At 38.8% G+C, this 25,075-nt stretch overlaps 1 protein-coding gene across 9 annotated transcripts in view; it reads left to right on the top strand.

Moving 5' to 3' along the window:
* The first annotated feature begins 344 nt into the window (after positions 1–344).
* Positions 345–25,075, top strand: part of EVC2 (EvC ciliary complex subunit 2) — a 71,845-nt gene continuing 47,114 nt past the window's right edge. For 5 of the 9 annotated variants that reach the window (XM_017727638.1, XM_017727632.1, XM_017727634.1 and 2 more), the window contains exons 1-8: positions 345–430; positions 8,767–8,927; positions 9,466–9,531; positions 14,002–14,188; positions 15,864–15,973; positions 17,057–17,179; positions 20,562–20,696; positions 22,156–22,307. In XM_017727638.1, the coding sequence (XP_017583127.1) occupies positions 409–430; positions 8,767–8,927; positions 9,466–9,531; positions 14,002–14,188; positions 15,864–15,973; positions 17,057–17,179; positions 20,562–20,696; positions 22,156–22,307 (956 nt within the window). In that variant the 5' untranslated portion in view covers positions 345–408. Of the gene's footprint in view, positions 431–8,766; positions 8,928–9,465; positions 9,532–10,254; positions 10,318–14,001; positions 14,189–15,863; positions 15,974–17,056; positions 17,180–20,561; positions 20,697–22,155; positions 22,308–25,075 lie in introns of those variants that run through there. The other 4 variants (XM_017727636.1, XM_017727635.1, XM_017727633.1 and 1 more) reach the window with 3 other exon arrangements.

The following is a 25,075-nucleotide window of genomic DNA, read 5'->3' as shown; positions in this document are numbered from 1 at the left end:
TGCTTCCTAGTTATCAGATTTCCTGTGAGCTTAAATATGCCTTTGAAAATGGCAAAGAAATATTATTTAATGAAAGCAAACTAATAGCCAGCCCAGCTCCACTATTGTGCAGAGACTCATCCTGATAATGTGAAGTATAAGTAAAATTTGAGCCCCAAGTGTGCATATCCACACTGGGCAGCAGAGCCTCATACTGCTTAACAAGCTGTGGGAGACCTCTAGCGCCATGTTTTCTATCTTCTGGTAGTTAATTTTGGAGAAACTAGAGGCTTTATGGAATAGGGGTCTGTGGAATTGTGAAGCATAAATTCAGCGTAAAAGTTCAATAATAGATATTTATGAAGACAATTCTGTTTTATAATTGCTCTCTTCCAGGTTTTTGAACATGACCTGTGGCTTCAGAAAGAGATGGGATGCCTAGGAATGGCAGGTATGCAACTGTTTCCTCTTTCTTTTCAGCCTTGTCGGAGTCCCAGGACTCACAGGTCATGGGTGTGAAGGTGAGCAGGGGCCTGGAACTGCACCCTGGTGGCCTGCTGACGTCAGTGGGACTCAGTCCTGAGCCACAGGGGAGTGTTTGCCCAGAGGCTGGGAGCAAGGATGCTTTAGGTTCCCTAAACGGCTCATCTAGAATGAAGCTCTTGAGAGAAGACCTCAGTTCATACCCTGCTCTGAATCATTTTCAGGAGGAGCCCTTTTATCAGTATTAAATATAATGGTGTAGGGGCGCACCCTCTGATGTACAGAGTTCCCAGGTTTGTGAAAAAAACATATTACTTAAAGCTGATCAAGACCTTGTTCATTTTCAGAAGCTGGCTTAAGCCCTGTGCATTTACCAACAGTGTTGCAATACTTATTCTTGGAGCTATTTTTAAAGGCCTCCGGAACTGCAATAGCTAATACACTTTGTCGTGGACCACAGACTGTTAGATGTAGTGGGTTAAAGACTTGTTACAGCAGGGATTACTGTAACAAGCATATATCAAACCAGGAGTCCCGTGGAAAGGAAATATATATGGACAGATTCGTGGTAGATGTTTCAGAGATGTTTATTTCTCCAGCCGCAGCGAGGCTGCGCAGGGGCAGGGAACCCCCGTGTCTCCCCCCCAGGGCCCCTCTCCCAGGGCTCCATGGCAGGGGGGGAGACCCCAACAAAGACTGATAGATACAGTGGGTCTAGAAGTACTACTGGCGCGCTGGGACTCTTCACAGCAGGTATCAAGTATTCTTGTCAGTGATCTCAGGTACAGTGAACATCTCCAGTGGTAGTTGCCTAATCTGATCGAAACAAGGTACTCCAAAACTTAGAGAAGTCACTTAGAGCTTGGAGTAGCTGCATCTGAGGGCCAACTGCCACAGGCTATTTGTGTAAATTTGAGCAAATCACTCAGTTTCTCTGAGTCTTTGGTCTTTAATTTCTATATGTGTATTATAAATAGTGGTCTACCTTACCCAAGTGTGGTGGAGATGAGTATATCCTGAAAGGTTAGGATGTCCTCACGTAGTGCATTAATAGTGCAACGCAGTGTGGGAAATAAACCTCTCCATCACTATGGTTCCCCAAGACATGATTTCATGAGATGCATTTCCCAAGAAATTTCATGCTTTGAAGCAGTCATCAAGTGAGATACCTACCTCTAATTTCTTTGCCCTGTGCCATAGCTAATTCACAAATGAGTTTATTAATTTAAATACGAAAGCAAGTATTTCAGATTTGCTGAGCTTGTTTTATTCCACTATTTATTCAATGTCATCTTTGCCGTGTGTATCTTGCTTTGTGATGGGTTGCAAATTATTCATGTACCATCCACTGAGAGAGGAAATGAGTGTGGTTTTATACTTCAGAAAAACCTTCTGTCCCTAAAAAAAAGTTGAGGATTTAGACATGCAGCATCTTTTTGGTAGTGGTTAAAATAGTGTGGCCAGCAGGATGAAGGGAGTGGTGTCCCTTTTAACTGGACACTGGGGAGACTACACCCCAAGTCTTGTCTTCAGAGGGCCCCTCACAAGAAGGACATTGGGGTGCTGGAGTGTGCCCAGAGGAAGGCAACAAAGCTGGTGAATGGTCTGGAGAGTGAGTATTCTGAGGAGCAGCTGAGGGAGCTGGGGTTGGTTAACGTGGAGAGAAGGAGCCTCAGGGGGAACCTTAGCACTTTCTATACTATCTGAAAGGAGGTTGTAATGAAGTGGGGGTCAGCCTTTTTTCTCAGGTAAGAGGTGACAGGATGAGACAAAATGGCCTCAGGTTGTGCCAGAGGAGATTTAGTTTGGATATTAGGAAAAATGTCTTCATTGGGGGGGCTACCAAGCATTGGAAAAGGCTGCCCAGAGAAGTGGTTGAGTCACCATGCCATCCCCAGAGGAATTTAAAAGATGTACACTTAGAGACATGGTTTAGTGGTGAACTTCACGGTGCTAGGTTTGCAATTGGACTTGATCTTAAGGGTCATTTCCAACCTCAGTGATTCTGATTCTGTGAAATTCTGGCATTTTGTTAGTAGGTGTATATGTGTGAAATGAGGTGTTGCTACAAGCACTGAATTATATGCTTGATTTTATAACTGAAAATTGTCCCCTTCTAGTAAACATCAATTTTTAACACATTTAAAACTTAAGTCTTTAGTGATTTGCCTAATCTGAGTACTAGATTCTTTAGTTTTTACTGAAGAAGTTCTCGATGAAAGCAGAGAGATGGGAAATTCAGCATAAAACCTTTGTCATTGAGACTGGCAGTGTGGTGAAGTGTGAAATAGTTTGTGACAGCACACTGATCTCAGTGTTTCTGTTGGAAGCTTTTTCAAGTTGTTTCTGCATGAGACAAGTAAAGACAACCCCAGAATATTCCTGTGACTGGGGAGCACAGTGGATTTTTGAGACTTATATTTGAGTCTGCTCTGGCTTATTCAAAACAGGCCTGGAAAGTAGATTTGTTTTTTATTGTTAATGCCCATAGTTTCTTTGACATTGTAACAAGAAAAGCTAATGGCAACATTCAAAACTGAATACCGTAAATTGCTGCCTTTGCCTGCTCATTGTTGTGTGTAATTGAAAGGACATCAAATTGGATCTTGTATCCTGGATGGTTTTCAAGACAGGTAGTAATTTAGAATAACAACAACAAAAATACAGCAAGCAAGTATATTTAACTCCTTTCTTCCCCACTGAAATAAAGCAAGATTGTTCAAAGCTTTGCTGATAAATATGTGGTGGGTAAGCAAATGAGACTGTGGAATCTGAATTTAAATATTCAGCCCTTGAAAGCTATAAATTAGAATTAATGTCTTAGTTAAATTGCTTTTTTTTTTGCTCTCATTTTTGATTCTGAACTTGAAATTTCACAAACTTGTCAGAGTCTTTGCTTTCCTACTGTAATTTGGCATTCTGCTGTTTAGAATGTGCTGTGAAGGTATGGGAGCCTTAAGGACATACTGGAGTCTGATGCAAACCTATTGTAAGACTATTTCAATTTTCTCTCGTTCTGTTTAATTGCCCTAGCCAAGAGTAACCTTCACCTTGACTTCTAGCATGATGTTGTGTGTGCTGTTCTAGTGGTGGGCTGTCGGTGCCACTGACATGTTCAGGACTCAGCCTGTTGAGTCCAATGTTCAAGGCTTGTGCTGTGCCAGGTCCATGTCCTTACACAGAACTGATTTCAAAGTAAAGGACAGTATGCTGATCATGATCAGGGGACAATTTCTATTCTTAGAGTACCCATCCTTCTACCCCCAGTCTGTATGAACATAGACCCACTGTCACCACACTCCTTACATGGCAGGTGCCTTTGGTACCAGGTCCGATCCCCAGTATTTGCACTCTCTGAGCAGCAAGTGAATGCAGTGAGGGCTGGCAGTGGGGAGCTCTCCTTCCTAAGCAAATTGCCTGTGCCTTGAGTGTGGCAGCTTGAAGGCCAGAAGAGCAATGTGTCACCACCCAAGGCAATAGTGCACAAAGCCAGAGTGGCAAATAACTACCGAGGGGGAACAGCAAAGAAAATTGAACATTAAGTAGCAGAGACTGTTCTGATCAACTGTGTATTTGTCATTTTGTATGTTGGTGGAATGCACATGTGGGAGACTGAGTGAATACTACAGGAACGTGAGCGGTAAAATGTTACACCAATCTTCCAGCTGTTGCAGCTATGTTAATATTTATTTTCGTGTTTTCATTTTGAAATTCAATACAAAGTCTGCCTACCAGCACTGGTAATTAGCTAGAAATATGCAGTTTAAGACAGGGTTCTGGCAGATCTGTTTATATTGGGTTTATGTAGAATTAAATCATGGGAAAACATTTTACTAATGTGCTAATTAAAAGTAAGATAAAATATTAAACAGCTTGATAATACCTTGTAAAAATGTGGAATTTTTAATTTAAAAAAAAAAACCAACACAAAAGCAAAGAACATTTCTTCTCAAAGATGGTGATATTGTCTCACAGCTCAAAAGAAAGTGAAATTTCTGTCTTTTTTTTGGTGAACTGTGTGATTTGGCGTATTTGGAGATGTTTGCAGGAAAGACCCGGATTAAGCCCCACGCTCTGTTAGTTTGCTTGCTGGGAAATGTTTTGGCCTGAGGTGCTGTAGTCCAGGAAGGCCTGGTGGCAGCCTGGCCAGCCCAGCTGAGAGGGGGCCGCTTGGACTGTGTGTAAACTGAAACTGTTCCCCTGCTTTGCAGAGATTTTCTTTCAAAAAGGAGTGGGAATAGTTGCCATTTAGAAACCAGTGAAAGTGACAACCATGCAGCCTGATAATGGCTTTTCTGAAAACAGCCAGAAAAATGGCAAAGATTGAAGCTGTAGGAAGAAAAGAGTGGAAGGAACAAGGAGACCTCAGAGTCTCTGTCAGGACTGGGATGCATCTCTGAAGGGGCACTGTTGATGGCACCATGGAGACAAATTGCACTTCTGAGCAGCATGGTATCCAAAAGAAAGCTCTATGCTTCTCAGTCAAAGGTTTCGGCAGCCATGTGTTAGTATTTTCCAAGGTCAGATGAATCTATTTGTTAAAAACCCCCCCGAATTCTAGAGCAGAAATCTAGAACATATGTGAAAACCACAGAATGTATTATGCCTGTACCATCCTTTCTCAGATATTCAGTGTCCAGCTTTTCAAGCAGCCAGCAGAAATCTTCAGTCCTACATCTACAATGAGAACTTACCTGAAAAGAGACAGCAGATGATTGATAAATACAATTATGTTGGCTGATGTTGATTATGCAGCAAGGTATGTGGAAAAGTAGTTAAGTTCTTGTAGATCAGTTGTTCCAGTGACAGTTAAATATGTGTGGATCAGGAAAAAGTTATTTTATTTAACTGTCAATCAACACTAGAAGAAAGAATGCTACAGAAAAATGCAGCTTTACTGGCAGTGGATCCAGGGTATTATAGAACAGCCTATATTGTTAATAATTAATAGGAAGGATGAAAAAAATTCTGGAGAAAGGCAGTGGCGTATGTTGCTATATGGACATACATCATATTGCATTGGTTGAATCTGTTTAAGCCAAACCTTCAACTGAGTACTGGGAAGATAGAAGTGGATTTGCAGAAACATCTTTATCATCATCATCAGTGTTGAGGCTGCTTAACATAGTGTTAAAAACTTACAAAATCCCCTACCTTCAGCTACTGATGATGGAGCAGCCAAATAACATGCCTGGAGACTTCTGCTGGGAGTTAGGCGCATTATCTTGGGGTTGTAAGTGATGACAAAGCACAGCTTGAAAACAGACTCACCTATGTAATTATTAATCCAGAGATTCATTCAGAGTCAGGGAACATGATCAGTTAATTAAATTGGTTACTGTGGGCTTGATACTCTCTAGAGGGGGAGTAGCGGCCTTTGCTGTCGCATGTAAAGTGCAGTTGGGTGTGTTTATGGAGATGTTACACTACACAAGACACAAGATCAAAAGATACTCTATGAAGCAATTATATACTTCTTGTTGGCTGTCCTCATCCGAAATTCAGAAGGAAATGATCTGCTGAACAAGAAGCACTTTATAAAGGTAGTAGTTGCTCATCATAATTCATACCATTTGTCATTTTGACATCTGACTCTTACAAAGCCCTACATAGAAGCTCATTCACGGTTTCTGTTTACTGTAAAGGAAAGTGCATTTCCTGTAGTCAGGCAAGAAAACAAAAAGGAAAACTGGTGCTCCACCTTCATAGGAATGGGGTGACCATTGCATTAATGTATGAGAGACACAGCATATATAAAATTAATCTTTTTCAGTGTTGTTGGGGTTTTAGGAGCTCTCCTGGGTTTTCTTTTTCTGTTAAAGGAATTTTTCCCCATACGTGTTGCGGAGGGGGGACGGACACAAATGGCTGGGTACTTACGAAAAACAAAAGAGCTGGCTACTCTTTTGTTTCACCTGGGTGTGTGGACAGTCGGTTTTCGGCATTTGGACAGAGAGGGAAGCTGCTTTCTTCGGCTGCTTTTCCTTCTGCTGGAGAAGCCCCGGAATCCCAAACTCCCCTTCCTTGCCCGGCTGGGAGCTGGGCTGTGGCCGCCCTGCCCCCCCGTTGCTTCAAGCCTTCGCTGCATTGTAGCCCTGCTCGCCCTGCCTGCCCAGACCTCCGGGGGGTTCCCCGTTTGGATACATCTCATCTGTCACCAGGGGTTTGTGCTCGTCCCTGCCACTCCAGCCTGCTGTTCCAGCCTGCTGTTCCCGAGGGTCCGGCCGGACACAGGGATCAGCTGCCCAGGGGTTTGTGAAGCCTTTGTCCCATCCCTTCCCGGGATCCCAGGGCACCGGTGCCGCGTGCTCCCCGAGCTCGCTCCGGAGCGCCCCCTGCAGCCGCGGGGGAACCATCGCACCTGCCCTGCTCACCGGGAGTCGCCAGCGCCCCTGCCAGCTGCGAGCGGAACTGCACCTGAGGGAAAAGGACCTGACAGCCGAGAAGGCTGGGACTGGGTTTGTGTTTGCTGTTACTGCCATAGTTGTTGTTGTTTTGTTTGACTGGTTATATGGGGGGGGGCTCCATCCTTCCTTAGCAGACACCTGTCTTTCAAACCAAGACAAGTGCATGAATATATTTATACAAAAGTGCAAAGAGGCTTGATTCAGTAGTCAGAAACAGGTTTAGAGCCGTTGGAGGTGAGATACAGTATATTTGGATCTGCTGGGTTGTGCCATGGCTAGGTAAGCTCAGATTGGTATTTAGCAGGTTTGTACTGCATTGAAAATTCAGCACTGGTTTCATATTCCTTAGTCTTGAAATAGAAATATGCCATGCGTGACTGTCTTGAAAATTCCTATCCCGAAGATATATGGATATTTATTGCAGTTATATAGATTCCTGTTCTCACCGAGTTTGCCATGTTGTTTTTACGGTCCCTAAGTTAGTCTGAGCCTATTGCATTGTTTAACAGTGGTTTAAATATTTAAGTAAAACTTAAAGAAGTGAATTAAAATTGGTCATAAAATATAGACACCAGCTTTCCCCGGCCCATACATCCACAATTTTGTCCAGTATAAACTACTCCGAAATAAACATGGGGAGACAGGGAAGCTCCCCAAGTGCACATGTCCACCTAGGTGTTGTAAACAACAGGATTGCATCTCATTCATTATGTTAACAGAATTATTTTCATTGATTTGTGTGCATCAATGTTTAAGGCACCTTTTAAGGGTTCAGTTCTGAATGCTTCTTCTATTTGCAACTAATTGTATTTCCCTGTATTGTTCTTCTTACAAAGCAGTGGCTTTTCAAAAAAAAATGCTGCTTCTCTTATTAATGAGATTTTAGTGTCTTCAGCTTTTCATATTTTATTAATATGTAATAGGCTTTTTCATAGAAAAGTCATTTCACAAAATTACTTGCCTTTAAATGGGAGTTTCTGTTCATATTAATATATATTGCTCATGATTGATTTAAAAATAAGTAATAGAAGAGAATAATATTAAGTAAAGAATGAAAAAAGTATCTTCTTTAAACAAAGACAACCAGCTATAATTTTAAATTTTCATAACATTTTTCTCTTCATTCAGCAGCTGTACCTTTTCGCAATTTAACATATTAAATTATTTATTTTTAGTATAAGCTTCTTTTATTAATGTCATAGGTGCTTTTACTTTAGTAGATCAAAGTGATATAATTCAAAACTGTGCCTGTTGCTTTGTGTAATATCACTGACTAACCTTTCATAAAAATTTAAGACTATAAGCTGGCATTTATATTGCTTATTACTAAATTTAGGAGCATTTGATTTGATGGTACTTCACATCAGCTGAAATGTAACTGAGACCCATCCTCAACTGAGAAGTATTTCAGTTCTGAATATGTATTGACAAGGTCAGTGCTTAATTGAAAGACTGTATCTTTGAAGCAGAACACCTTTAGCACTGATGCCTATCACATTGTGGATTGTTTCAATTCTTTATGCTTTGCTGAAAGTTTCTTTGTGTTGAAAATATTAACAGTTGATTTATGGCTTAAACCTTGTAATTCATGCATTAAATGCTTTACATTTAAATGGCAAGAACTTTTCTGTGGGCTGTATGGAAGTTCCTTAGGGAAGAAACAGTTTTGTTCTGACTCCTGCTGGGTTTTGTGGGACAAATCTCATCTCTGTTTCCTGGCTGGCCTCAGTCTCTGTTGACTGTCATGATTTTGAGTGCTTTGAGAGAGAGTATCTCATTCTATGTGCACACAGAGCACTGGTGCCATGAGCCCCATCCTTGGCTGGACTCTGCACCGAGTGGCTGCCATGCAGGACCCAGCCTTAGCTCTAATGCTCAATGTTGCCTTGGTTTTCAGCAGTGCCCTTACGTGTGGTCATTCAGGCAAGCAAAGCCTCTCACCAGCTCTTGACCTCTGCAGCCTCAGACAACCAGTGGAGCCATTCCCTGTTTGCCTTGATACCCTCATGGACAAAGAAGGTGTTGTTCAAACGAGAGTCTGATGTCAGCCTCCTTCTGGTTAGTAAAAGATGGTTTGCCGCTGTCAGTATTTGTAAGGATTGTAGCAATTCTATACAAACGGAATGTTGGGAATTTACTATATAATTAGTATATTTCTAGTTCTGTCTCAGGTGATTGTGCTCATTTGGCATGACTTCAGCAACACCAACTAGTTGTGGGACTTCCAAAGAATTACTGTGGCAGATACAGCTGTGTGATTGCTGTGTAAATTGATAGACACTTAGTAATTAAAAGAATCTGTATAGTCTGATGAACCTTGTGCATAGTGTATTTTTTTTTTTGTGAATTGTGATAGTCAAAAGATGAATATATCAATTAAGATTCTAATAATTACTTGTGGGAATAAGTTGTTCATACACATTTGGACTAGAAAAAAAATTTAACTGTTGGGATAACAAAACTCCTAAATTTGAAGGCAATTGGTACCTCTAATTTTTTAAAATAATTTCTTTGTTTACGTAATTTAACTTGTTGCTGAAGTTTCTGAATTATAATGTTTTCATACACTATATAGATTTTTCCCCTTCCTTCGTAGCCTGAAGATGTGTCCAATATGTCAGTGTCTTCTGAATTTGGAATAACCCTTCAGAAATGTGGTATGGTAAGTTTTCTTATATTTGTCTTGTAAATTTGGTAGGAAGTTTATACCCTAATGACCTCTAAAAAGTGGGGACCTAATTGTGCCCATACTGAGTATTTGGGAGTACGTGCATTTTGATGTTACGATGGTCCCACTTTCTCTGAGAGGCACCATTTTGCAATGTTGATTCGCAGCAGAAGTCAGTGAAATCTCTCAGGCTTCAGGGTATTTTGGGTTGTGGTTGAAGTAAAAACCTGACTGTGAATTTCTAAAACTGTACATGGGCAAATCCCAATGAACTCCGGAGTAATCAGCCAAGAGGCTGGGTAGAGATAGAGACAAATTTTACAAGATGAGATAAACCTTCTGAGATATTCCCATGAGTGCCTGACCTGTGTCAAATGTGGTCTTCTTTTGAAGGATAAAGCACTGAGCCCTGTGTTGCTCTTGTGTTGTTGGGCATCCTAACACACAACCATAGAAAAGCCATTGTGTCATAGTCTGTATATTCAGTAGGGACTCACCTGCAGCACATGTGTAAATGCTTCTGAGGAGCAAAGACCTCCCTATTGTAAGAAATTTTTTAACTTCCAATTTTATTTTTACCTAGACTGTTATTTTTCCTTTTTTTTTTTTCCCTTTTTTTCTTTTTCCCTTTTTTTCTTTTCTCTTTTTTTACACTGGATGAAGCAGGTATGAATTTTTACAATTACAGACAGTTCATCTTAGCTGTCTCCTGGAGAGAGAGCGAGCACATCCAACTTCAGGATCAATCTGAATTCAGCCACTGAAATGCTGTCTATGAAGGTAGAGGATTCAGTAACCAGTACAGAAGAGGTGACATTATAACCTTCTCCAGATCAGTTGTGTAGAGAAGAATGAATATGCATCACATCTCATGGCACTAATTACCTCTAATGTTGTTATTGAAATGCCAGCATATCATGATTAATGAGGCTGATTAGTGAGCATTTCAGCATTTCAGGACGTAGTAACACAGAATCTTCTGCTTTTCTGCTGGTGGATTCCCAGTTGCTATACCAGAGCCTCTCAGAAACAGACTTTGAGACAGTCCCATGTTGTTTTCTCTGCTGTTCCCAACACAGCCTCACACAGGCTCACTAAAAGCTGCAAAATAACTTCTGTAGGAGATTAAAGGTAATCTGTTGTAGATGCTGGGTTTATCAGAAAATATTTTTGTAGTGCTATTAGTTACAAATTACTGAAAACTATACAATTATATGTGATTATCTTCCACCAGCAAATGCAGTTCACATTTTTCTTGGCTTACCTTGTCTTCTACTTCAGTCCTATTTCAAGTGAACAAATGCTTTCATGCTAAGAGACAGACTGGCCATACGGTGGTCTTTAGCTGTTTTAAATAGAAAAAAAGTGAATTTTACACATTTTCCTCCTGCAATTAGTGGCTCCTCAGAGCATGGAGGTGTTGTATGTTTACTTCTTGGAGTCAGGATTTTTCGAACATCTTAATGTAGAAATAGCCTTATTGAAACTGAGGTGTTTAAATTTTACCAGTGCTTCCAGCACCTACTCTCTTCCATAATTTCAGAAATGTTTTTCTTTAAGAGCTTCATTCTATAGTATGACATGAACTTTTCTGTAATAGTACTTCACAATGACAATAATCCTTAGCAGAGCTGAAATAAATCTTCAAATTTAGTTGCTTGTGTTCTAAGACTTTTACCTGTCTTGTGTCTTAATCTCCTAAGCATTCGTGCACTGGAGGTTATCAATGGTGCACTGGAGGTTATAATCTTTTTTCCTCCCTCCTTTCCTGTGTCTAGTTGTTCTTATTCCTAACAAAGATCCTCCATTCCTTTCAACCTCCATGGCAATTCCTCCTCTCTTTTTTTTCCTGTGGTGTCCATGCTCTTGCTGTGGTTCTTTCATGCCAGTCTCCCAGGTACCCAAAGTGAGATTGCTTGCAGGGGGTGATGACACACATGGGACACTTCAGCAGCAGAGAACAAACAGAGTAGGTGCTTATGCATCATCAGTGGCTGCCATTGGGTTTGGTTCCTGTAGGTGGCTGGCAGCCACTGCTCCAAAAGCGAGAAAAAACATCTTCAGGCAAATTAGAGGAGCAACTTGAAGATAACCAGTGGTCACTGATTGCAGTGGCAGCACTTTATAGAAGAGTTCTTTCTAGGGACAGTCAAACCAAAGAGCTTACCTGTTGCTTGATTCTCATCTGCTTCTTTCAGGGGAAAAAATAATCCAAGTTCTTTCAACCTCTTTCCAATTGAGCTTAAGTCTGACTGCTAGTCAAAAATAAAGGAGGAAAAGCATGTATTTAATATTAATGAGAAATGAAACAAATGTAGTCTTTTGGCCACTTGAGGAAGATTGTAGTAGGAGATAGGCAATACAATTGAGATTCCTCTGAAGGAATTTATTTATCCTTTATTTAATCGCTGAATTAAGAATTTTATTAAATGAAACTAAATGAAGAGTGTGTGGCAGCGTGCGTTAAACCTCCTGCCAAGTGGAAGGAGAGGGCTCATGCTGCCATATGGCCCTGCCTGCCTGTGAAAGTGCACATGGTCATTTCTCTGCCTATTTTACTGTAGGAGTTTGTTTAAATTGCTGTTTGCATCTCCTCTCCCCAAATGTAAAGGAATACATCTGTGCCTGGTTAGAAGCACAGGAAGAGACCCTGAAATCCTCATTTTTTATCCTCAGCTCACCAGAAGAGTTAGGGAATGGTATGGGAAAATGAAGGGAGGAAAAATACGTTCTATTTCCCCATTTCCCCAGCTCTCTCTTTTGCTCGTTTGTCTGCAGAAGCCCATCTGTGCTTACTGTGGAGCATAGTACGGTATTAACAACTCATGAAATTTGAACCTTGCATCTTTTAAGGTCTACTTTCTTGTTTTGGCAGTTGGCTCAGGGTCTCTTGTTTTGTGGATTTGGATTTTCTTTGTGGTTTTGAGACTTTTTTTTCCTATTTTGTTTTGGTTTTGCTTTTCAAAGCAAGTATCTAGCCTTTGTGATTGCACGGGAAATGTTGAAAGGCATGTTGACTGCACCATGCCAGTTCAGAAACCAGAAGAGAGAAAATCTGACCAAATATAGCACATTTTTAATACTTGATGATTTTAAGTCTCAGAAGTTGAGATATAACTCATGATATACAAGCATATGTAATTGGTAATGGTTTCCTCAGAAATGTAACTAAGCCTATTTTTATACATGCATGAATACATACATTTTTATACATTGTTTGCAGCATCTAGTACAAGAAATAGTTGGGAATTTCATCACTTAAATAGAGAAACGCAGACTAAGCCATAATAATTTCGTTAAGCTGTTTCTTCTCTTTGATTCATGTAATTCTAAAACTATGAATTTGGTGCTGTGCTGAATTAGTATGAAATGCAAAGGTTGGTGGTGCACAATGAGACCATAGCTACATGTATCAAACCCTGTGGCTACCATGAACTCTGGTGTGATTTCTGAAGTCTTATCACAATTCGTATTTTTAGAACTCATTTTTTGTGAGGACTGCTTTATTATTTTATATTTGCTGGTGTTCAGATACAGTGTAGACATTTCCTAAAAAGGAAGATCTAAAAAGAGAAAGGTTTGGCCTGAATCATAATTCTGTCAGTTAAAGGACTATTAATTTAGTGTCATTATTTGAAACCTCATAAATCATCATGAATATACCATAGATAACCATATTATTATAGATCTTATAACGATTTAGACAGTTCTGGTTTAATACGAGTTACAGAGGAAGGCTGTTTGGAAGGTGAGAGGTTAGTAAGCAATTCTGTCCTCAAAGTAATTTCATTTAGAGGGTATAATTGCTCAATAAGACTTAAGGGTTCAATGGAATAAATTAATAAAATCACATGAGGGCATGTGGCTAGAGATTGGTGATTAGCGTATGACCTTCACCACTAATTGGAAGCAGAGCCATGAGCTCCCAAGTTCACTGGTGGCTCCATCTGCCCTCACATGAGAAGGGCAAGTTGAGACAGCTGGTGTCCTGGCAGAGAATGTGGTCGCTATGAAAAAAAGGGAAATAGAGACCAAAACTACATGGAGAGAATGAATTTGCAGTGAGGCAGCTTGCAAAAGAAACATCTTTGTGGTGCTAAAGTTCAAATTTAAGAATTTTCCAGACTCTGGTTATAAAGTTATGATCCAGTTTTTTGTTGTATGCAGTATCACAGGGATATTCAGATTTTTGATTACACTTCTGGTCCTGTATGAGCTGGGTTTCCACCTTTTGGCTTTCTGCCACTGTCTCCACGCAATAGCTTGACATACCAAAGATTAAAATCTCACTGGGAGTGTGAGATCAAACTGAGTGTAGTTTCATTTGCAGGTAACTCAGAATACCTTTGGAAAATAAGTTTACACAGATAATGAAGTTTTATTTGTAATCAAGGCTATGAATTTTACTGTTAAGATGCACATACAGCTGTCTTGAACCATTAGTACTAATATTTCTATTTTCAGGTGGATGTTGAACATGACCCTCAAACTGCATACATCACACTTGTGGTTAATAACACCAACACATTGCTCTCAACAAATATCACAGATCTTATCCTCCTGGACAACATCACTGGTCTACATGTTCAAGAAACCAGTGGGAATAAGACCACAGATGGCATACAGATTTACAGGAAAAAATCCTTGCAAGGTAACAAAATCTGGAGTAAAGTACCCTTGATAACACATGTCAAAGTGCATCTGTTAAAATCACAGTATTTATTTATTCGTTTGTTTATTTATTGTGGTGTAAATTATTTCATTATCAGTTAATACAGGTGGAAAACTCCAGGAAAGGTTTTGGGCTGCAGTTTCCAATTCTGTCAGCTCACTGGTAACTGTTTTGACTCCCACCTTTGAACAGCTTCCAGTCTCCCAGGCACAGACTGAGCCTCCTGTACTTTGTAAAAGTTGCTGACATCAAAAATGAAAGAGAGTCTTTCACAATAGTATTTTTTCCTTTTGGATATTTTTTATAACTTCTGCAAAAGGCATTTTAATCATATTTTGAGCCTTCTTTAGCCAAGTGTGGCAGCTCAGCTTGCTGAGGTATTAAGATGCATTGGAATTGCAAAAGGCCATGCAAACAGGGAAAACGATTCATCAGAAATAAGGCAGCTCTTCTCAATATGTGTTCTCTCCAAACTGAACAAATTATAAAGTGAAAGCAAGTAATAGAGGGATGAACCTGTTCCAGTCTTGAAATCAGCTTGTTCCTTTGCTAATTGGTAGCAGTTGAACCAGTGCACACGCATTAAATTTTATCTTTCTTGATTTCTTCATCTCCTTTTTCCTAATCACAAGCATGTTGAAAATTAGCAGCTTGCTTTTGTGAGTCATGATGTTTCTCCAGGAGCTTCAGAAGTGTTCACTGATACCTGTTCATGATCAAACTATCTATGATTGTGATAGTTTTACGGTGAAAGATTTCCAAATAGAAAGGGAAATAAGTAGACTGGGGGCTGCTGTCGGATTGCAGTTGGATAGCCAAACTCCATTTCTAATAACAGTAGTGTGAGCAGTGATACTGATTGCAGGACTGGTCTTTTTGAAACTGTCAAGGAATTTCTAGCTTTCCACAGAGATTTCCTAGAAACAATTATCTCTGAGAAATAATAGAAAAATAGCTTGCATAGCTGATCTAGTAAGTTAGGTTGGGGCTGCTACATAATTTATTTATAATTACTGAATCTGGAGTCGAAGCTAGCTTTTCCAGACAAGTCAGTGGGAAAAATACTGAAGTGGTAGAAAATCCAGCGGAACAGATTCCTGTGCAGTTTGAGGTTTTGGTCATTACTATGTTAATCCTGAAGTCAGCCCATACCTTGCCACTAGGGCTGGACAGAAAGGCTGTATCTGCACTGTCCTATGTACTGTCATGCTCAGTGTTGGCCATAATAATTTTTCATTACTTCACTGTGCTGTGAATCAAAATTTACCTGAAATCTGTCAGATTTCTCTGGTTTCAACAGGAGGAGAATCAACAAGTTAGTGGTTAAAATGTAAACAGCTCATTTTACCAAAAAAAAAAAAAAAAATTACATAGCTCATGTAGAGTTTTGGTATCAAAAAATAATGCTTTTGAGTAGGTTGGGGCATCATTTAATGCAGTTTCCAGATCCTGGGCCAAATTTGCTTGAGTTCTTAGAGGCAGCAGATATGAAGGATGTTGCTGAGCTCAAGTGGCCATGAACTGTCTGCTCTGGATATACGGCATCTGCTATATCAGAAAGGAAAAGCTCCAGTGCTGTCCCAAGCCTTCCCTAGGGATCTTTGAGAAATTTTCCTGGAACAGAGCAAATCTATCCATATCCCTGTTTTAATAGGTGGAGAACACTTTGCAATCAACTACTCTGCACTTCTTGATGCAGAAGGGACGTGGCATGGCAGGGTCTTGACACTGCCTGCGAAGCTAACTTTCAGGAGTTCTTCACAGGTATTCTGTTCACAATTTTATTCTGCTCTTCACAATTTTTGTAAAAAAAACCAGTCTCCAGGGTGGTTCTTGTGTGTCTAAACAATGAGGCCATCATGTAATGAAATGAAACTCTTAGGCTGATAGTTTACCATGAATTTATAAATACATGAATTATTCTTCATAGCTTAAGAAGTCATAGACCTCCTTAAGTAAAGTATTTTTGTGTGTTTTCTTGAAGCCTTTCTTTCTACTTTTCATATTTCTCTTCAGTTCATCAGTCCATCCTGGAAATAAGTGTCCCACATACTTAATATGTATTCCTGAAGTCTGTGAGAGATTGAAAGTTTTGCCATATTTTTATAATAAAATAATTTCTTTTAACTGAAAACCAAGTTGCAGGAAAGGAATGCTCATTGCTCATAAGAAATAAGAAACTTTTAGTATGAGTTTTCAAGGTCTGAAATTTTCAGAGAAGCTGAGAAATCTCTATCCTTGCTGATTTTTGAGAACTCTGTTGCACCAGGCTCTGAAACAACTGGTCTAATGCTGGAATTAGCCTGGCTTTGGGTAGGAGACAGAAACCAAGTGGTTTCTGCCAAAGTAAAATTTTTCAATTCTTAAATATGGCTTGATGGTTTTTCTGTGGTTTTCGTAATTACTTGTAATTATAATCTGAAGATGTATTTTCATTTCAATTGCCTTGCTCCTTGGTTTTGGAGGAAAAAATTTTCCATGTGTATGGGAGTGGTACTAGAGTGGTAGAGAGGAAAACTCAAAAAATAGGGCATGTTAAAAGTAGAGATATATGTACTGACTGTGGCTTCTGTGCATTCTCAATCAGATTTTATAGGCACAGAAAAATGTAATACTGTGTGCATTGGGATATGGGGAGTGTATCCCACAGAGCAGCTGCTTCCATGTCTTTAAGTGTTACTAGGCCTAAGTACACTGCATTTTCCTATCAGTTTTATTTCAGCTTTAAGCTTAATGAGAAATATAGCTTATCTTCTAAGGAGAAGCTTTTCTAGAGACTCTAGGCTGTTTGCCAGTGGATTCTGCTTTTTTTTTTTTAATACAGGTAATTTTTTGTATCTCTCTCAGAATAAAACACATCTCGTATCATTGACAGCATCATTCACCATAACAGAAGAAGAAAAGACCAAGGTAAATTCTGTGATTTGGTATTACATTGACTCTCCTGCTTATACTTCTGGACAATCAAAAGTAAGTCCTAGGAGCTAAGGATGTACTTGTGTACTTGTGTCTCATCACTCAGCTGTTTGCTAGTAATCATACACAGATTTTAAGAAGAAGAAATCAGGATTTGAGATAAGGGGTCTTTTTTGTCTTAAACCAGCAATATTTAGTATGGAGAATCTAAAAATGCCATTATACTCCTTGCCATATTCTTTCATTTGAGGAATCGTCTAGGCACGGGAAACTGTGATGAGGAGTATGCTCACTGGCTGCTGTGCCTAACCACCATGAGAAAGCTTTTTGCTTTTCCAAAAGGGTAAAGTTATCCTCCACCCGTTGAGGAAAGGTTTCTGTATGATGCTGATACTCAAGCCTGAGAAATAAAACTGCAGAAAGAGTGGCGTAGTTTATGCTTCCTTTAATTTTTTAACTAATCCTTCTTCCAATATGACTTTCTGTTCTTGGCTTCTGAAGTAATTCTGAAAAGTGGTTATTAACAGGTCAGATAAACCTTCAAAATTACATTGATTGCAGCAGTGTTATTCTTCTAGATAACTTATTTTATTAAAAAACTCTACTTCATCCATCTGTTTCATTGCTAGACTAATCTCTTCACCAAACTTGTTTTTCTCCCCCAGCCTCTCATTAACTTGACAGGCTGCTCTTGCAGGGGGTCGTTTTTGAAGAAGCTGTGGCTTGGTTGGCAAAAGTACTGGGATTATTTGTGTTCAGGCAGAAGCAAACAGTTTGTTCCAAAGAACATTCTTGCCATGGCTGTGCATGTGGATAAGGCTTGCCTGAATAAGTCCTGAGCACTAAACCACTCATTCTTTCCATGGACCTATCCCATGAGTTTCTCTCTGCCTTCAGAATAAGTAATTTGTTTGGAGGTAGGGCATGGGGGCCTCTTTTTCCAGTATTCTCTTCTGCTGGGGATCTCTGCCTTCTCAGCTTTCATTATTGTAATAGATACATGTCCAGATGTGACTTTCTCATAATTGAAGATCAAGTGCCCATTCTGTTAAAATGAAAGCCATAATTAAACATGATGTGAAGTAAAACTATACATAAGCTAGAGAACTCATTGTCCCTGGATAAATATCTAGTAATATTTAAAAGGATTGGGTGTTTGTATAGCTAAGAATTACAAATGGACTTGCCATAAATCTTATTTTTTGAGAACTCTTAGAGGTGTAAACCATTCAGTAACTGACTGGGTTAGAAAAATAGCTTCATGAATGGTTTTCTGTAAAGTTTGGTATGAATTGATCTGCAGCAGTTGCTGAAGTCTTAAGCTGAGACAGTAAGCTACAATTGTCTCAACCCACCATGAAAATTCCTGCAATCTGTTATTATACATAAAACCTTTTTAGTGTGTTTATTATTTTTTCCAGTTTGAACTTGATAGTTAGACCTCAGAAAGTTCTTGTGAACTATTCTGTAGGTAGGTAAAATTAGCTCAGCTGCATTTGAACTCAGTAAATGAACAGGTTTTGTAATTAAAACCTGTGGTAAAGATGTGTGGAAAATATTGTAAATTTTTGAAAAATAAAGCTTAGAAATTATTTAACACATCATGTTTCACATGCGTAATATTTGACTTTGGGCTGTGGCCAAGCATAAGGTGTTTTGGAATGAAATCAGTTTGTGCAAGGAAATAGGATTAGCTGGAGAAGGTGTGATATATTGTATTTCATCCATATTGTCAGCTCTCCATCTCAGATTTATTTATTAAAAGTAATTATTTAAGCCTGTTCATGGGTATGTTAAAGCAAATGCACATATGTGACTAAGTGGGTTGTAAATGTTGACTTTGGGAATGACAAGCAAAGAATTAATTATGTAGTCATGGCAGTGTCATGCTACATTGGTCCCATCAGCTTTCTCAAGGTTTGCTTGCACGCTTAGATACTATGCTGTTCTTTAAAGTTTTACAAACCCTGTGGATTTCTCTTCTGTGCCACTGGAAGAAAGTGCTTAGTTGCCTGGAACAAGGTACTTTTGTGGATTATGAAAAAAATGTAGGTGCTGCTTATCTGACTGTCTGTGCCAGGTGTCTTCCCACAGCATTTCAGGGCCTGTGAGTACTTTGTGCCTCTGCCCTTGGATGGCAGAGTTTGATGCTGAATTGGATACTAGTGAAAATGGAAGTTCTCCCATCTAAACATGTGGCATGGGATAGGTGATAATAATTCCTTTGATCTTATTTTGACGAGGCTTGCTTCCCTCAGCATCCTGCAAAGCAGTGGGAGCACATCAGTTCTTGAAAGAAACTTGGGCCTGTAATGCCTCTTCCCATTATTGGGATGGCTTCCATTGAGAAGCTGAACCTGTGAGACAGCAAAGTCTGACATCATGCAGTTCCTTTCAGTTAGAGATGTGACAGATTATCAATGTACAAAAACATATCAGAGAGAGCAAAACTAGGCAGTAAAGGATAAAATTCCACTGTTCAGTTGCAATAAACTATTTTCAGATTTTGGGCCATGTTTGAGTATTGCTTCCTGTGCAGAATTACCATTGACTCCATGGAATGCTGTCATATTTCTGCTCCAAGAGAAGACCAAAGCTAGCTTGCAAGCAGCATGTTAATTATTTACAGTTCCTAGCTCCAGGAGAGTGATTAGTTTGTGGTGAAACATTATACTAATAGCTGTGCAATGTTTTTCATTGAAAGATCTCATAGAACTAAACAAACACTGAATTAACTTTTTCTACCTAGAGCATGAAGTAAAAATTAATTTTTAATGCAATTCAATTTAAAGATTAAGTTAAGAGCTAAAGTGAAAGGCCTACAAAGTTCTTACGTGGCTCGTGGTTCCACTGGTTCATATCTGGTTTGTGCCACTCTTCTGATTTAGGCTAATGCATGAACTGCAAGGTTGCATGCAGATTGAGTGGCTTTGTGATTGGGTCAGTTGCATGTTTATTCTGAAATCATATTGATACTTTTTCCCTATGGTGTTTACTCAGTTTCATTGAATCAAGAAATGGCCATTGATTAAAGTAGCCAACATCTGACTGACTTTCCAGAGCCTATGAGCATCAAATGCCATCAATTTCAATGAGACTTCTTAGAAGAGTCTGGCAACTTTGTTAAGAACAGGACATCCAAAAGTCACTGCAAAAAAATTCAGTCTGTGGAGTTCTGTTTCTTGGAATTACACAGGAATTTGGACTAGGTGAACATAGCAAACTGTGCCGACTTGGGAACGTATTGAAAATACACACTTGTTTGAAAATATTCATCAAGATGTAGTAATAACAATGCTGAGAAATCCTGAAGTCATGTGAAGCCATTTAAAAATAATTTACTGTTTGCTTAGTCACAATCTTTGAAGTACAGTTATGATCTGATCTTTATATATATTTAAAATATCATTTTAATTAAATGATCTTTTAATTTCAGATTTTATACAGCCATGGCATCAGTGCTTCAGGGTTCTTCATTGCTTTTTTCGTTTCCCTTGTGTTGACATGTGCTGTTTTTTTCATCATTTACCAAACCCAAATATTAAAATGGAGTTTCTGTAGTAAAAACCAGGTGAGTTGTACTGTCTGTGAGGGTAAGTTATTTAATTTTTTTCACTGATTATATGTGATGATATAACTTGCTAACTAAGATTGTCTGAAGAGTTTTTGAAGATGAATAAAAAGCCACCAAGTGATGGATTTGGCTCGCAGGTAATGTAACCTCTATGGCCTCTAATCTTTAGTGCAATCAGATTTAGAGGTGAGTGTAAGAATGATACCCTGCTCAAAACAACTGCTGTCAGTACCTAGATGTTGGCTCTAGATCAGAGGGAGATTACCCTTTACCTGTTGGTTGCTTTCCATATTCTTCTCTTCCTCCCCTCTGTCCCTCAGAATTAGAAGCAGGATGTCTCTGGGTTATAAGCAATTTCCAGGGGAGTAGACAACTTACCTTGAGTACGGCAACTTGGGTGAAATTTTTTTTCTGATTATCAGGAATAAGGATTTGAATTTTGGTCTTAGTTTATTCAATGTACATTAGTATCTTCAGTGATTAAGCAAAACAGATGCGATTGGGGATGAGCATTTTCGTTGTTCTGTGCCAGTCTGAGGAAAGTATTTCAGTACATACTGGACCAGAGAAAGAAAATACAGAAGCTGATAAATATTAATCAAGTTGGTGCAATTCCAGCCTTTCCTTCTATTAATTATTTTTGTATTTATGTAAAGCAGAACAACTTCATTGGGAGGGATCTAGAGATCTTAGTCAGAATATTACATTGATTGGACCAGTCCTAGGAGAGTTGTGCTGAGAGGTTTGAATCCCTTGTCTGCCCAAAGGGAGCTGGATCTCTCATCTCCCTGGACTGACTGGAGTAGCTCACAAACCACTTGGCAGCCTTTCTGTGGGTAAAAATTACACCACCAATAACTTTTATTTATTTTAGGTCTGAAGAATTAATCTCTTGAAATGAAATGGACGTGACTTATATCTTTTTACAAAAGCAACTGTGATAATGAAGTAGTAAAAAAGGTCCATCTTGGTCTAGCATCAAATATTTAGAGTGGGATTTTTGCACAATATTATTAGCCCTCAGTCTCAAAGTCTCTGTGAACTGAGTCACTTCCATCATGCACAGGATTAGTTTTTCCATGTTGTTCACCTCATAATCCTGTAGTTTTGCCATATGTAATTTGTAAACCACAGAAATTTTTATTAAAAATTACCTAGGAAGTTTGAAGTGGAAGATAACTTCCTAGATGACTTTCACAAGTGTTCTGTGTTCTCTGTTTCTTCATCTGTATTCCAGATCAGTTATATACTAAAAAAGATCAGTCTGAAATAAAAGTAATATATTTGATTTCAGATACATATCTGAATTGCACAACCTCTTTATACTCTTTCCAGCTCTACAGTTTGATGATAAATAGAAATCTTCTCACCCAAAGTTAAACTGCAGATCAGACACTCATTATACATTTTTTTAATAATCTAAAATTTTCTACTTCTTCTTTCTTTTTTTTTTAAGGAGATACAGCCTGAACACAACCAAAATCACAAACTGGAGCATTCTCAATTTAATTCAGGGGATCTGTTTAGTGAAGATACAATTTTGAATGACCAAATCATTGATATTCTGTCCTTTGAAGAACCTGGGAACATGCTTCAGGCTTTAGAAGAGTAAGAATTCACTGCATCACATTTATTATTTTTACCATCAGCCAAATCTTTGAATATGTTTTGAGTATCTGCTCTTCATTGTTTTTTTAATAGTGTCTGTTTACACATGTTACTGCACTACCTTAGGTTTTTGACCTGTTTTAAACAATCATCTATGGGAACAGAAAGCCATCATATTTCATATTGATTCACCTATAGAAGTCACAACTCCATCCAGGCCTTAGACATGCAAGTTTTCCAATCCAAATAAACACCTTGCTTTGTCTTTCTGTGGTTCACTAGGTGAAGGGAAACTTCTTGGTGTGCAAGAAAATACTGAAACACAGTATTCTACTATTGCTTAACACATTAAGCTGTCAAAAGCATGGCTTTTGTCCTAGAAAAGAGAGCCCCTGCTGAGTGCCTGCATTACTGTTCAGCAGTGTATCTTGAAAACACTTGGATCAGAGTCTAAGGTGTGACAGTCTGTAGTGCTGCCAGAAAGATACCATGTACCTGTGATTGGTGGGACTGCTTGGTAGAGCACAGAAACACTCCTGGTACTGTTGAAAGGCTTTTTGACAGAAACATGCCACTGTTAAAGGTCATCTGTTCTTCAGCCGAATTTTATAAAAAGGTCTGATGTGAGGATGAGCAGATGTTGTTTATGCAGTCTTACCATTACCTCCTGGTAAGTGAAATTAAAGGCAGTGTTATGCAACTATAAAATCTCTGGAAGCTGGAAAGTTACAGGGTTGAATTTTCTTTCTTAAAGGGTAACTAACAGCATTATTATTTTCTGCCTTTCCCTGATAATTGGGAACTTACCTCTGTAAATTGCACATTGGTTCTTGATTTTATAACTGTATAGCAACTCAGGCTTTGAGAAGACTTATCCTGAAAATCATTTTGTGAATATTAAGAACAGGATCAAACATTTTTTTAAACTCGCTTTAGTATTAATTTATTTCAGGGATAGTTAGTATCTAGCTAGGTTGAAAAAAATTGCTGCACTATTTTCAGATACATTACGGATTAGAAAGGCAAATATTCTTGCAAACCTTTGGAAAGGTTTATTTTTATAACAGGTTTATTTCTAAACCTATAAAACAGAATTTGTGTCTTAGTTTGAATATGTGTCCAAGGGCTAAAGTTTTTAAATGTTTTCAGGAAGTTAGTGCACATGTCTCTTGCTTCCTTTTCTTTCCTCAGTTTCTATTTTCTTTACCTCTAAAGAGATAGAGCGTTGCAGTGAATAAAGTAGATGCCCATGAGTCAACACTCACTAACCTGCTCCACCTTCTAAGATGTCTTTCCCTTTTTCCAGGATTAGGATAGTAGATAGACCACAAAGGTATTCAGAGTTACAGTGATTCCTGATGATTGAAAGGGTGATAGGTATGTTCAGCCAAACAACATCATCTTGCTTGTATGCTAGCTTCGTAATTCCTTCTGCATGTTTTGGTGCAGGTATGTTTCATTTTTGTCTACATGACACACATACAAGCTTGCCAGCATAATTGATAACATCCTTTTCATTCCACTGTCATGGTTGGAATCATTCTGGTCTTTCAGATACAAATGAGAAAAATAACTCTGAAAAGTAAGAGCCACATGTTTTTTCTTCTTTGCAACATAAATCTGTGTTGTGTTTTAAGAAGTGACAGTGCCAAATCATTTAGGAGATACATCAGGAGCATGTGTTCAATATTTATGGACAGGGTCAGCTTTGGAGTGTAGACAGTTTGCAGTGTCAGGAGGATTGTCTAGAGAACAAAACATATTTATAATGTTTCATAAGGAAGCTTCTTGGTTACTCATTTTGTGAATTTTTTCTTAGTAAGTCATATACTTGATGTGAATTATGCAGCAAAATAGCTTGACTTTTATTCTCAGTAGGTTCCTTGCTGTGTATATTACTGAATATTGGATTCTGGGCAATGAATACTAATGAGGGGAAGCTGTATGATTTGAATATTTGACATGCACACTAGAAGATCATGTTCCAAAATGTTGTGGGTCTCTTTTTCCATATGTCTAGAGGAGAATATGAAGAGAGCTGAGCAATTTGGGTTTGTGTCCAATGTGATGGAACTTGACCATACTCATAGTCTCAAAAGATAAAGATCTGTTAAAGGGAACTTAATTTCTTTAAATGGCTTTTCACTACTACACCTTTTCTTTTTAATCTTCATTTTGTACAGCTATGCTTCCTTGAGTTTGTCAAAGCTCTAGCTGAATTTGAGCCTGCTTGCTGATACACACTACATACTGCCAATTATTTTGGTAAATGAGTTAAGTAATATGTGTACATTGCAGCTGATTTTTTTCCTGTGGTAGAGGACACTGAGGCCAATGTTCTAGAGAACAGGATCAAACTGTCTCCAAAAAGCCTTGACAGGAAAATGAAAACAATTTACCACAATTTTAGAAATTCACTTTTTCTTTCTAAATGTAAATTTCTTGCAGTACATGTCAGTTGTATTTGCTGTGGAGCAAATGTTCTTTTTTTTAAACCCTGAATTCAAATGGAAAGTAAGAATCATAGAATCATAGAATGTTAAGGGGTTGGAAGGGACCATAGAGATCCTCTAGTCCCAACCCTCCCTGCCGTAAGCAGGGACATCTCCCACCAGACCAGGTTGCTTAAGGCCTTATCCAGCCTGGCTTTGAACACTACCAGGGATGGGGTATAAATGATCATGTTGTCATAGCACATAGACTAGAATATTCCTACACGGAAAATGGTGAGAAATAGTTACGTTGTTAGTACAAAATAAAATATGAGG

This window comes from Corvus brachyrhynchos, unplaced genomic scaffold (assembly GCF_000691975.1).
Source record: "Corvus brachyrhynchos isolate BGI_N302 unplaced genomic scaffold, ASM69197v1 scaffold80, whole genome shotgun sequence".
NCBI lineage: Eukaryota > Metazoa > Chordata > Aves > Passeriformes > Corvidae > Corvus > Corvus brachyrhynchos.
This window is presented reverse-complemented; position numbering and strand designations above follow the sequence as displayed.